Genomic DNA, 14479 nt, shown 5'->3' with positions numbered 1-14479 from the left:
TCCTATATTCAAAATACAGGCGTACCTCGTTTAGTTATAACTTAGCTAAACCTCTGTTGTTCACAGACACTTTGTCTTCACCAAGGAGGGAGAAGCAGTTCTTATTATTTTTAAGAATAAATTCTTAAAGGACCGCAAGAAAGATGGCGCGCTGCTGTTTTACAGTTGCTGTGGGTTTCATCTTCGTTTGCATTCAAGGAGTTGTTCTTGGTAAGCAATACAAAAATGAAATTAATGAAAAACTTTATTTATGTGTCGAGGTATGTAGCTGTAGAAATCTAACTGGGGAAACGACGTAAAAATATTAGGAAGTTTTCACTGAAATGAAAGCATATCAAAGTAGTTTCAGACATGCAAAGTTTTCATTGCCCTTTCTTCATTGCTTTGTGCAGTGCGGTCATTTTTGAAGACATAGTAAAACCACAAAGTTATTAGTTTCAAAATTAAACCAAACTGTTGTGGTATGTCGACGGGAAAATGAAACACTTAGTTAAATATCAACTAGAAGTTGATAAAAGTTTTTAACCGCTGTAGCGAATTAGGAAAAGCTGTCGTTTCTCGGGCATGTCTGGTTATCCTTTCACATTATGCTCAGATGACAATTCTTCAATGGGTGCTAAAAATCTACCGCAAAACTTTTAATAGTATCATTCCTAGAAGGCAAAGGAGCATAGCTCTTATTCACGATTAATTTTGTTTCCTTGCGTTTTAAAGTACTTCAATACAAACGAATAGAACTTGGCCAATTTTCACTGTAATTTATGAATATTTAATAAGCCAAAACTCGTTTCCAAATATCTCGAAAATTATAGATTTTTAGAAGTCACAGTAACATTTTTCGAAGATAGGTTCCAAAAGTGTTCTTTGAAGTTTCCAATCAGGGCCTCTTAATTTATCTCTAGCCATATACCAATGTCCTTCGGAGTAATAGGCTTGAAAGGATATTAGAAGGTTGAAATGTAAGTAAAAATGACTTGAGCAACTATTTAAAACCTTCTTCACCTTTGTATCCTTACAGGACAAACGCTAAATCGCTCCGTGAGGTCCGTGACGCCTGAAACTGCAAATGTTGTACCTCCAGGTAAATATTATTGAGGTTAGATTTCATAAGTGGGGTTTCTTAGGCGCTTTTTCATTTGACAGAACTGGATGGCCTGGCCGGTAGTTTCGAATGTAAAATGGGCCTTTCCGACGAAATTATCCACCATAACAATGTATAATATATAGATTTAGGCACGCCTAAAAGCGGAGCTCCCCATTTATTTAATTTTCACTGGAGCTTATAGTTTTCATTCTAGTGAATAAGCGGCCAAAGTACTAATGTTTATGGCGGTTTATAGGTGCAAGACAAATTTAAATAGCTCACGGTTAAACTGAATGTCAGCAGTTTTTTTCAGTTTAATTTTTTTTATACCCCGTAGCAATAAAATGGTTTGTTTATTATATCAACCCGATTTAGCTTTCGAATGCTCCTTCATGTACGATGCTGGCTTTACAGATAGACACGAAAGTCATCGATCGATTATGGCTCTCAATGTCCACTTTTTTGGCGGTCGATTACTTTCTACACGTAATTTTCAGCCACATTTTGTTTCATTGCTTCTTGTTTTTCTTTTCAAACCTCTTTAAATTTTAAAGGCCGCCTTTATACGGCCGCCTTTATACGGCTTTCTTGCTTCACTCTTTCTACCATCAAACTATGGCCGCCATGTTGCGCGACTCCGTACGTACGCCGTACGTACGCGCCCGCGAACCATGCTGCTATCCATGTTGACCATGAAAACTCATTTCGATAGTGTTCCTTCTTTCATGGTTATGGTGCTACGCTTAGGAGCTCCGCTAATATTTATGTCTTGACTGATTTGACAAGATAAATCTGACTAACAAAGGAATTCTGTCTCGAATATACCGGTCTGGCCATCCAGTTTTGACAGATGGAAAGCGCTATTAGATACCATCTCCGTGACATAAATGTCTTTAATTTATCAACGGTTGTAGGCTCTTCCATTTTTTTTTTCGATTAAAAATTAGATGTTGCAATCGGCCAAGTAACGAAAATCTATCAAAAGGGAAAATAGTACCTACAGTTAGAAAGACGCATTTATTATTATGTCTTACAAAATAAGAAAAATACATGGTTTTACCAAGTCGGCCAATTTTACAGATGTTTGTAGGGGGTAGGGTGTCACAAACTTTGCACATATGAGCTTAATAGATATCATCATCATCATCGTCGTCGTCATCATCATGATCCAGGGAAATGAAAACATTGTTATAGATAAGGGGGAGTTCAATAAAACCGAGTTAGTGAAAGGTGGATCCCACTTATACTGTATAAAAAGGTAAAAAACGTGGATGGGTCTATAAAATCGTATAGAACGTAAAAAATGATTACTTTGATTTATCTCAGGAACAGATCGCTTTATCGTGACTTTGGAGATATTTTCTGGAGCTCCCGATCCACAATGGGTAATTACACCGGATCACCCAAAGTACACGGAATTGAAAACAGCACTGAGTGATGCAACAACCTACAACCCAGAAACCTACACTGCACCTTCAAAGCTTGGCTATCAGGGATTTCGACTGCAGGTGGTGGAAAGCGGAAATAAGCAACCGGAAGTTCTGGTTGTAGGCCCAGAATCAAAGAATTTACAACTGCTATTACTCCAGACCATCCCGGATCATTGGGTATCAACAGCTCTGTCCAACAGTATTAAGGAAGAAATCGAAGAAGGAAAAGTCAAAGCCGTAGAAAGACCCGTAACCCCAGTTACAGAAGCCACAAGTAAGCGCTACGCACCATGGTACAAACCTTCCGACTGGAACGATGGCTTTCACGTCTTCTCAAACAACTGCTACAACTACGCCAATGATAAAAGAACAGACACCTTTGCACAGCCTGGAAATGGCGGAGGACGACCGCTCCCTGACGTGTTTACTGACGAGGACCTTAAACGATCTTCGGAGGCCGATGGATTGAGATTTAAAAAAGCCAGAAAACATATGTGCATCCCCAAACATCCCCGAAGACACTTGGTGGCACTTTTTATTTATAATGGTATGCATATGGTACAAATATAATTGTTTGTTAATTCGTTTTATTTATTCGTTCTTTACTGAACTCATATGCCATCAACCACATAAGAGAAGAGGGTCACCCCTATGTTAATACCTTTTAGCCTGTGAACAGGCTCCCAAGTGGACCAGGGCGTAAAAAAATCGGCGTGCGAAGCGAGCCCAGAAGAAGCGGAACAAGCTGAACGTGGCCCTGGGGTGGGGGGCCCTCCCTCGCGTTTCTTTCTCCACCAGGCCGCGCTCGGCTCACTTCGCTAGCCGGTTTTTTTTTTTCGCGCCGTCCAACACGGGAGCCTGTTCCCGGGGTAATACTTTTTCGGATCAATTGTTTCAGAGAGGGATTATGATGTTCCGGTTGTTGTTATTGTCCGAGGCGGCTTCCTTGAGGCGCCACGTATAAATTATTACACAACGTTAGTATTCTCCTCATGAATAGGCGTTCGAATTACTACACAAGGCGACGTAGTTTTAGTTTTTTACCTTCATTTTGTAATAAAAATGTAATCTTGTTATATTTCTCTCCAGGTAGTTAGCTTTCAGATGATCGCCTTTTTTTTGTAGTTTTTTTTTAGCTCTTTTGCCATATTTATGGTTTGTAGTGCTGGGCGCCACAGGTTTGTAAGCTATTAGCTATAACGTGCAACCGTCTTAAAACAAGAAGCTTCAGGAAGCTTAAAACCAGACGGTTTATGTTTAACAACTTTTTTGGGATGAAATGCAAGATGTAGTATAAACCGTAGAAAAGAGACACTGCATAAGAAACACACCGTCCGAGGATTGCGTGAGTCACGCAGTTTTGCGTGAGCTGTAGTTGTGTGTCAAAATTTCCCTTATTACGACCCCCCCCCCCCCCCCGTGCACCCCTACGGCTTTAAATAAAGACTTCACTTACTTTACCTACTTTACTTTACAGGTACTGATCCAACTCTCCCATTTAATCAAGATTATCACTGGTACCGTTTGGATAATAACGGACACTGGTCTCACAAAGCTGGAGGCACCCCAGTCACTGACAGGGATGGAAATGGAGATAGGATTGTTGATCCTAGAACGGCCGCTCAAGGCCGTATTCCTTACGAATTTGTTTGTTTCATGACCACTAATAGAAAATCTGTTAACATTTGGTGAGGATGATTCCACAACCAAAATTTGCTACTGTGAATTTACAAAATTAAAAGCACAACCCGAGAGGCAAATAAATGCGCTATTTGCGAATACCTTGTTTGTGTTGATTTTCTTCGTAATATCCTGATTGATATTCTTTCTTCTTCTGTATCTTCGCTCCTTTAACAATAGATTGTTTTCGCGTGGCGTAATCAAAATTACGTCAATTAAACTATTGATCCTGTTATGCTGTTCGTTATGTCTCTTGCCATCAGTGTCAGTAGTTACTGGAAAAAGTTTTGTCTCAGTAGAGAGCTTTGTTTTGAAGATAAAGCATTCTGAAATTTGAGACGGCCTATTTCAACGTGATCTGAAATGTTACAAAAACTAATATTTTCCGCTTTAAATACTTCCAGGTATACTATTCAGACAATTAATACGTATTTACAAGGTGCTGCTGCTTCTAAAGGAGTATGGAAACCCACCCCCACCCCCATTTTCCATCCTGTACATGCACAAGGAAAACATTACAGAGTTATTGTTAGTTAAAAAACGTTACATTAACAAATGTGTACAATGTCTTACAATCTTATAGCTTAAGTAGCAGAGGCTTTTACCCGATTTGACCACAAGTCACTTTGTTTTGACATATATAAAAGACTTCAAAAGTCCAATTAGGCAAGTACACAAAACCATCAGGACTATAAAAAACGTCCTTTCGTTGCAGCAAAAAATTCTCGCCATCAATAATTGCTTTGCACCGAAGACAACGAAGCATCCGATTCCTTCCTACTCCCGTGTAACGACTTGTATTGCATCATCAAAACCAGGAATGGATCACTTCTCGCTCCAGTCTTGAACTCTTCCATGGTAAGCTTTCCGTCTTTATTCAAGTCAAACTTTTCAAAAATCCTCGCAGTTCGCTGCTCTGGAGTTTCCTTCTTACCCATGCGGCTATCCGTGTACATCTTATACACAGACTTAATGATTGCTTCCATCTCGTACTTTGTGACGTAGCCATCGCCGTCTACATCATAGATTCTGAACGCCCACTCCAATTTCTCTTCTAAGTTACCCCGAGACGTGGTCGAGAGTGAATACAGGAATTCTTTAAAATCAATGAAGCCGCTTTTGTCCGAATCGAACGTGCGGAACACATGACTTGCAAACTCGGACGCGTCGCCTTCGAAAAAATCCGAATACATGTCTTCAAAATCCGCCGAAGAGACAAATCCACTCGGGCAACTTTTCATGAAACCTTTGTACCAGTCCTGAATTTCTTTTTGCGTAAAACGCGTACCTTCCATCAACTCTTCCAGTTCCTCCTTCTTCAGTTTGGTCTTGCTGTTACCCATGTTGTGCGATTCCGGTCTTGAATCTCGTGCTTCTCCGCTGAATCAGTGAAATTCCTTTAAAACACGTGCAGCTCCTTTAAATCACGTGCAAGTCTGTTGAATTGCGTACCAGTCTATCGAATTATGTTCGAGTCCACCTTATGTGTTGGCTGACGTGTTGGATATCCCAACGCGCTTTAAAAAAAACAGCTTCGTTAAGCGGTTTTTAACTGTTGCCAAGGTGTCCTGAATGTTTCGCACAGGGTTCTTTGCTTCCACTAACCAACCCACCTAAAACGAACGGAGAGATTTAGCCAGTCAGTTAGATAGAATGAGGTTGGAAATCGCTGGTTATAAATTAACCAGGCTCCGCTTAAGCGAAAGCAAATCAGCACTAATAGGCCATTTCATAGTTACCCTTTGCCTCTGTTTCAAAACGAGTCTACGTGCGAAACCATTCAAAATAACTATTCAAAGTGGCTAGGAGCCACTGAACTCGGAAAATTTATTATGAAACAGAATCGAAACAAAAACTGAAAATAGAGATTTGCTAAAAAAATGATGTTAAACTTTCCACTATTCAGTTTACTTCACTAGCTTAGTTTCATTGTCATCTAGCTGCTCATCGAGAGCAGACCGAAAGGGCAAGTGATAGAGTTCCCATCAGTTGCAAATTGTTTTTTCTTTTTATATTTCCTTTTTTTTTTGGGGGCTCCTGGCCGGCTGCTACTTTTCCGATTGAATTAATGGTGTTTAGGGCAGGGGGTCACGGGGAACTAACGATTTTATGGGGTAGAGGTCGGGTGCTGCTCCGCGGGGAAACGCGCTTCCTCGAGTAGGAAGGAAAAAGGAAAGGAAAGTCAGACTAGGCAGAATGTGGGGAGAGAAGGGTTCACCCTCGTCTGTATCCCAAATCGGCGGCCGATGACGACGGTCACAGGCGAATCCCGGCTTCAACAAGTTTTAGCGGCACTAGAAAGGGGAAAACGCTGCATTTGTGTCGCCTCGGCTTAGGCACTCTTTTCTAGTACATGACTCTCGGCGTTGTTTTTAGTTACATCTCTTGGTGAGCCTTGTGTCTGCTGCGTCGCACACCGTGTGCTTGAGTCTACGCCTGAAAGAATGTACAGGAACTTGGGGTTTCCGAAACAAAGATTTGTGTACTTCATAAAAGTAAACAGATATGGCTCGCCCCCCCCCTACTCGCTTCACAATAATTGATTTGATATTAATAATATGATAGGGGAATCGAGTGAGGATGGAGGAGTGATCGGCCCCATAAATCGGAACCAGTTGAGTTTGATGCTGAAAATAGACCTGAAGGTGAAACTCATTTTCATTTGAATGGTTTCGCACATAGACTCGTTTTGAAACAGAGGCAAAGGGTAACTCGGAAATGGCCTATTATAATTCAGCTGAAACTTAACAGTTTTTCCTGTCGTTTTGCTAAGACAAAAATGTTAGTGATCTTACTTTTTATGCTTTTTAACAATTGAACAATCGGACACAGGTAAATAAGTAGGTACTGAATAGGCATTAGTTTTAAGGGACAGTTTCAATTTATTGTTATATCTTTTTATTAATTTTTATTTTGAATTTTGAGTAAGTTTTTTAAAAACCTGAAGCAACTTGCGCTTCTCATCCAGTTAGTTTTAATTTGGTTCACTGGATTGTCTGTGTCCTTTGTGATTGGCCAGAGTGATTACACTGCACTTTGCCTTGGGAATTACGAATTGGTATAATTTTTTAATGCGTGTTAATGGTTTTGCTTAGATGTTTTGACCATTATGGCAGTCGTCCACCTCAGCTCAGAGACTGAGGTCAGCGGTGTTACTAGGGAACATGACGTAAGCTGATGAGAAGAAAGTGTCTTTCTTGAAATCGAAAAAAAAAAAGACTGACTCAAAAGGACTAAAAACAAAAATACTTAGCAATGACAACAGTAATAAAGCGAGAATTATAAGACGTTTTATGTCGCCTTTCAGAACACCTTTGAAATACTGCCGCAAGAAACAATTAATGAGCGAAGAACGCTCGAGGATAAATTGAAAAGAATTGAAGTAATTATTGTTAATGGTTTTGTTCCGGGCTTCGTAAAACGTTGTTAAAAATTAATCATTTCAAGAACCTTCCCTCAGTGTCAACTTAGACAAAACTTTGTCATGTTTGTTACTGTATATCGATGTATACCAGAAGTGCAGTGAAAATTTAGGTCTTTTATCCACTATTAACTTGCGACCGAAACTGTAGACCTCGATTTATTATCATTATGTATCAGTAACGGATCAGGGGCACCCAACGGAATATTTCGTTAAAAATCTGTTCGGAAGACGATTTGAGATCTAGAATTTTCGGAACATTCATTGTAAATTTGTTTGCTTGCCTGCCTTTCCTAGATTTTCGATATCTAAAAAATGGTATATTGTTATTTAACGGAATACTCTAAGGTCACCTAGATTTCGGGAGCCTTTCTCTGGCTGGATTTGGTAGTTTGATCCCTATCTTTCGATCACTAGACTTAGCTAGGAAATCCGAACAGATAAAAAAATTTTAGGGGATAAAAATATCCTATTCTACCGTTTAAACTAAAATATTCAACGGTGCTTCTTTAAGTGGTTTTGAACTATATTCTCGTGGGTGCCCCTGACGGATTCTTGATTATCAAACAATCAGGATAATGTATATATCCTGAATATTCGTGAACCAAGTTTTCTTTAACAAACCGCACTCAATCCTGTAAAAGCTTAGCAGCTAAATCCCAGGGCCAGCCGACAATTTCAAATAGTAAAAATTAGAATAAATGTCATTTCGGACTGACATTCATTCTTTTGCAGCTAACTTTGCCAAGAAGCAATAAAATTATGTCAACGAAAAAGGTTTTGTTAAAATTATTGTCACAAATATTATAAAACCGAAAACACTGCCCGGTCACGAGCCACGACTCGACACGACAAACATTATGCAAAATTAATTTGCATGGAAACAACTTTTTCGTTGTCAAAAAACAGCAGGTCTATAAATTCAGTGCACGAAAACTACTCAAGTGAATAATGCTATCGATTATGTTCAATCAGATCTGAGAAGCATTGTGTGAAAAAAAAAATCAAAGGTGATTTGGGGGAAATTTCAGTGAGTTGCGAGTTGTATTAAAACAAAGTAACAAATGTAATCCATTCTGGGAAACGTTAGGTCGAATTCTTAATAACTGATGATTTTTAGTTTCTCGATCGATTTCGATTTCAATTTTTATTTGCTGTTTAAATATATAGACCAGCTATTTATTTTAGCTATTGTGAAATGAAAAAAAATACCTCAAACAAGGAGGGAATACAGAAATGAAACCAAGTTTTGTATTTAATATTTTCCATACTTTTCCCGTTAACCCACGCTCTAAACATGTGGCTGAATATTAAATTGGTCGTTTAGTGATACTAGTACAAACATCAAGCCCGCTGCCCGCACTAAAGTTGAGCGGGTAAACTACCGATAAAAATTGCAACAAATTCGAGTTAAAGACACTGAAACAAATATATAGTATTCCCTCACCTTTTCTGAGTTATGCCTCGAAGGAAAGTTTGAACTCTCCTAACAGTCAGAGAGCGAACGCGTTGTGTACATTTACACCAGACGCAATGAAGAAGAAATCCACACAATTTAAGCTATAATAGCTTAGTACGCTTCTAGATTCATTTTCATCCTAACACGAATAGGCTATTGGTTCGCTTCCCATTGTTTGAAAAACTTTTATTTTATATTTTTCACGCTCCTGTGGCTTTGGTAGCAATTTGCCAGCTGTTAGCAAATAAATTAAAGTGTTTCTGATTCTGTTTATGACTTCACTCTTAATGGGAAACTAATTTTACCTTTGTAGAAAGCTTGTTCGACAAAGCAAGGCTAGTTTTTGGCCTATGATAGGTTACTCGGCCAGACTTTCACAGCAAGCAAAAACATTAAGCGTTTTATTTAGGCATGCACGACGATTACTTATAACGGCGACTTAAATTGTATTAAACTAACAATTTCTAGAACTAGTAAATTGGGCATACTCAAAACCGTCTAGCTTTATAATTACAGTTTTTAATTTTTTCTTGAACTGCGAACAAAAAACGTAAACATACCAAAATTTCGCACAATTCACTTAAGTTTCGACATGTTTCAAGTTTCGATAAATATAAATCATGTGTTCTTGCAAATTCTATGCTATAAACTGAAATTAAATTGTCCATTTTAGTTTACAACGTTTCTCCATTTCGTTTAAATTTTACTTTCTATGATCTGCGTTTTGAAAGTGGTGAATCGTGCAGCGCTTAAAACCGAGCTATTGCAATATTTATAAGTTTTCATGCTTATATATTAATTGACCCATTACGACCCATTACAAAGTGTACTAGTACTAGATCTGAAACAATACCCAACAAAACACAAAGTTTTATTACATGCAAGTATTTAAAATGCGTGGTGATACAAGTTTAAAATTAAAAGATTATTGGCAAAGCATTTCATAACTCTGCACGATATTTTACAAAAATCTATTTTCTACAGGCACTTTAAACGGACTTTTTGCTTTGTAGACTTCGTTACTTTCAAACGTTTTTCAATTTATTATTATGTTATAGTTTTCAGATAATCAGCCATGATTTAAAATTTTTTACGACGTAAAAAAAAACAGTTTAATTTATGGTAAGACTAACGCGTAAGAGAAGATAACGCCGTGTTGTGGTGGCTGTAAAACGACTTGTGTGTCATAAAGCACAATTAAGAGAATGAGTGACAAAATAACTGTAAACGTACGGTAAAATTTGCTATGAAGCTTAATATTATTTTTTTTAGAATTAAGTTATTTAATAAAAAAAAAAAAAAAAAAAAACAAACAGTTCACGATCAGTTTGTTTATTATATTTTAAGTACCGCGCGAATCTTGTGATTCAAGGGCCCGGCGACACTCCATATTTTCTTAGTTTATTACTAAGAGGGGTTCCATCGGTGGTCATGTTTGGGTTTGTCTGTTGACCTTGGTTTGGACCTCATTAAAAGTTTCTATTATATTTTGTGTTCTTTTAGTTCATTTCCCGAACTTTTCATTGGTCATTTTCTCTTTGTTTTGTTTTTCATGTAGGTCTGTTTGTATTCGCTTTTTCAAGTAAGTCTAAGAACTGTCTCGAGTTATCCGTAGGTCACTGAGATTCGTACCCAAACATGCCTTCAATTTAGCTATATGGCTATGATGACCCTTCGAGTAGTCAGTTGCAGTTGAAGCCCCACCAATAAAGAAGATAGTTAACAGATTAGTGGTCTAGAGTCTTGGTGCCTCCCGCCTGCACAGCTAGTTTTTCAGCATTCTAACAAATTTCCAAGCAACTGACGGAGGATAACTGACATTTAACCACCTTTGTAAGTTTAAAGCTATTGATGCTAAGTGAGTAATAGATTTAAGTTACTAGCTTTAAAAAATTTTCGTTGCAAATATAGGTTGAACGTAAGAAGATAGTACAACTTCAAGGAAAAAATACTGCGGTTGCAATGACTGTTGAAGACTCCGTTGATAATGGCGAGGGTTTTTTTTTTCATTTATTTGCTGTTTATTTTTGGCGCAATTATCTCCGTCGCCAATAATACGCTGTTAAGAGTAAAGAAAAAAATGTGTTTATTGAATTTTGTTGTTGTTGTTTTTTTTTTTTCCTCTGTGAATGTCAACTTGAGTTCACTGCTGATAAAAACCCACCGTCGCCTTTCGGGGAGTCGCTCCCGCGAATAGCCTATAAACACTCAAAACATCAGTTGTCCAAATTTCCCACTTTTGTTAATATGCTTTTTAATATCAACTTCAGTTTGATAATTATCTCAAGGAAAGTCTCAAGGAGTTCAAAGAGCATCTGAAGAAAATGAAATGTGGAAATGTTTTCAAGCCGGAAAAAGAAGAGTGCGTCATACAGGAGTTACTCAATAATCAGTTTCCAATGATCTGCCAGAATTAAGATGAACAGCACCATTTTGACATCTTTTTAGGCTAATAGTAGTCTAACAATTTTCAACCGCTTCGGATGCTTCGTTCTTTTACGGGCTCACAAAAAGGTTTGTAAGCGTAACGCTGTATTGCGCGCGGATCGTAAGGAATTAGTGCGCGCATTCGAAGTTTTACGTCACAAAGCCAACGTTGTTACTTCGCAACAAAAAAGTCCGTCAAACGGTGTTGTTATAGGCAGTGTAATTTATTGCTTAGCGCGTCGTCTTTTTTTCGGCTGCTTCAGGTAAAGACAGAAAATGCCGGGCCTAAGGGACGAGGATAAAGTGGATCCAATTGAAGCGCAGCTGGAGGCGCAAATGGAATTAACCAATCTCCAGAGACAGTATCGCTGTATGCGCAACGATAGAAGAACTTACACTGAAGAAACTGAAAATACAGTGCGAAAACAGAGGATGGCAATTGAAGCACTGGTGAAGGACAATGAAGAGTTAGAGGCAATGATTCAGGTGGCGAGTAGCCGACAGAATGAACTGTTTGATCAAGGGAACGTTAAAAAGATCGCGGAACTTCTTGATCGGGAAGTGCAAGTACAAGAAGAAACCAAACAAGAGATAGAGGCTGTGGCGCGCGTCGAGTACGAGGTCTCCGCAATGAGAGAAAAGGTCAACCAAAAAAGCAAGAACATGGGAGGTAGCAAAGATGTCAACCACGAGAAACATATCGCGAACATAAAGCTAACTCGAGTTATGGAGAACAGGCTCGACAAGATGACGAAGAAATTTAGCATTGCCTTGACTGATAATTTGAAGCTCAGAGAACACATCAACCACATCGAAGGACGGAAAGCAAGGTTCCTGGATCTATACAAACGTCTCAAGATTGAACTTTCTGAAGGCAAGAAGGAAATCGATCGAATCTCGGAAATGGCGACGGCGCATTTTAACGCTAGGGATGAAGCTCAGCATAGGATGGCTTCACTGAGGGAGCGCGCGGATCGAGATCTGGCAATGTACAACGCAGAAATTAAAGATGTCATGCGCGTACTCGAGCATGATCGAAAACTTCGGGAGTTTATGACGACGAAAGCCGAAGATCGCGCGTCGATTCTAGAGGAAGAGTTAACGGCTCGCACGGTGAAGAAGCTCGAAGCCCAACTGAGCGGACTGCGACAGGAAACGAACAAGTTCGAAGACATTTTTGACAAGATTAAAGAAGCTACTGGCATCGATGACACGGATACCCTGGTAGAGTCGTTTATTGAGAATGAAGATCAAAACTTCGCGCTGTTTAATTACGTGAACAATTTGAATACGGAAATTGAAACTCTGCAAGACGAAATTCGATACCTGAAGGAGGAGATTGAACTGATCAAGGAAGAAGGCGTCGAGAACGATGTACGCAGAAAAGAAATCCTGAAAGAATTGGAAGTAAAAATGACCAAAGTCACAGACGAGCTAACAATCGTGAAGAAAGAGTACAAGACGAGTAGAAGACAGCTAGAGCTAGTGAAGCCGAAGATCGAAACTGTTTTCAACTCGACTAAGTGCGATCGCGCATCCATTACGGAGCTTCTTGGCGGTGGAGTGACCGTTGATGACAACAACATCATGCAATATCTGGGAATTATTGAGCAGAAATGCAACGAGCTTCTACAAACTAAAGCGCTGCAGAAAGTCAAGTTGGCAATGGATGAGGCCGGGGAAATATCCATTGACGGACTGCAGGGAGCTGGACCCCAACCCGCGCACGCGAACATTTCCATCGTCCCTCCACCCATCGAAGAGGAAGGCGACCAGTCGTGGTATTCTAACGACGCCAAACCGCTGACTGTCGAGGAAGTTCAGGCTCTGATAATACAGGGGAATGTGCGGGGTGGAAACCTGAAGGGCGCAGGGGCGTCAAAGTACCCTGCGAAAAGAAAGCGCGCCTGATGAACAGACACTTCCAAGAACGCAAGGAAAAAAAACTTTCATTTAAATGATATAGGAAGAAACTGTCTTTCTTTTGAAGTAGCCTTTGTCATTTATTTTTCAACTGAGGAATTTAAAATAAAACTTTGCTGTCGAAAGGAATTAAGTCATATATTTTGACTAGCAATGATTGCTGTAATAAAGTTATTGAATGAATTGAAACATACATGTAATTACTCTGGTGATTTCGGACAACTCTGAAAATGGAAATAGAATTAGAACCTGTTGTGCGTTTTAGCAGCATAAAACAGGCGAGTTTAAATGCTTTCGAATTCTCCCAAACTTTCTCGAGCGTTCGCTTCAGGCTAGGTATACAAGGAGCGGCCATTTTCTACTCTTTCATACGGTTTCCGTAGCATAGAGCGACTTAGTATTTCTACTCCTCCCTGGATGGGATGCTAGTGCATCGCAGGGTTACCTCCAGCATTGAATTCACCGGTACAAATTTATACCCCTGGGTGGAGAGAGGGACTATGAGAGTTGAGTTAAGTGTCTTGCCCAAGAACACAACACAGTGACCCCGGCCAGGCCTCGAACCCGGACCGCTCGATCCGGAGCCCAGCACGCTAACCAATAGGCCACCGCGCCTCCTATCGTGTTACATAGCCTCACGCAAAACGCTTAGGTAACTACCGTAATGATTCGATTTAGCGCCCTCCTTCCAATTAGCGCCCCCTTCGATGTGTTTTTGTCAATAGGCGCCCCTATTCCAATAACCGCCCCCATTCTTATAAACTCATAAACATTGACCGTATCGTACTTGTGTATATTTACTGCTAAAATGAACAATTCTTTTAAAGTAACTGAACTTTCAACAATTTGTTACTGTTACAGTTTCTGTTATTGTTACCTTATTTATGAAAGTTTTGTTGTAAAAATTTGGTTGTTTCTCAAAAAATTAAATAAGCGCCCTGTTCCGAATAAGCGCCCTTCCCTGAGGTGCCAACAGTAAATAAGCGCCCCGGGCGCTAAATCGAATCATTACGGTAATAAGATTTGCGTAATATATTGACCAAAATATCATGAAA

At 39.4% G+C, this 14479-nt stretch overlaps 2 protein-coding genes and 1 pseudogene across 3 annotated transcripts; 2 read left to right on the top strand and 1 right to left on the bottom strand.

Moving 5' to 3' along the window:
* The first annotated feature begins 25 nt into the window (after window positions 1–25).
* Window positions 26–4286, top strand: LOC144663945 (uncharacterized). The gene is made up of 4 exons (XM_078525045.1): window positions 26–210; window positions 1019–1081; window positions 2411–3061; window positions 3992–4286. Exons 1-4 carry the CDS (start codon window positions 144–146, stop codon window positions 4204–4206), a joined length of 996 nt encoding a protein of 331 aa, XP_078381171.1. The 5' UTR covers window positions 26–143; the 3' UTR covers window positions 4207–4286.
* On the bottom strand, window positions 4239–9235 carry LOC144663955 (neurocalcin homolog pseudogene; annotated as a pseudogene). Its single transcript, XR_013572704.1, has 2 exons — window positions 9063–9235; window positions 4239–5807 (listed from the first exon to the last, which is right to left on the bottom strand). The product of XR_013572704.1 is annotated as a neurocalcin homolog pseudogene (transcript).
* A 2436-nt stretch (window positions 9236–11671) lies between these two features.
* LOC144662692 (outer dynein arm-docking complex subunit 1-like) lies at window positions 11672–13507 on the top strand. Its single transcript, XM_078523551.1, has one exon. It carries the CDS (start codon window positions 11778–11780, stop codon window positions 13410–13412), a length of 1635 nt encoding a protein of 544 aa, XP_078379677.1. The 5' UTR covers window positions 11672–11777; the 3' UTR covers window positions 13413–13507.
* The last annotated feature ends 972 nt before the right edge of the window (window positions 13508–14479 follow it).

Source organism: Oculina patagonica, chromosome 8 (assembly GCF_052425735.1).
Source record: "Oculina patagonica isolate OP01 chromosome 8, crgOcupat, whole genome shotgun sequence".
NCBI classification, from domain to species: Eukaryota; Metazoa; Cnidaria; class Anthozoa; order Scleractinia; family Oculinidae; genus Oculina; species Oculina patagonica.
Note: the sequence above shows the minus strand (reverse complement) of the source record. Positions and strands in the feature narration are given on the sequence as shown.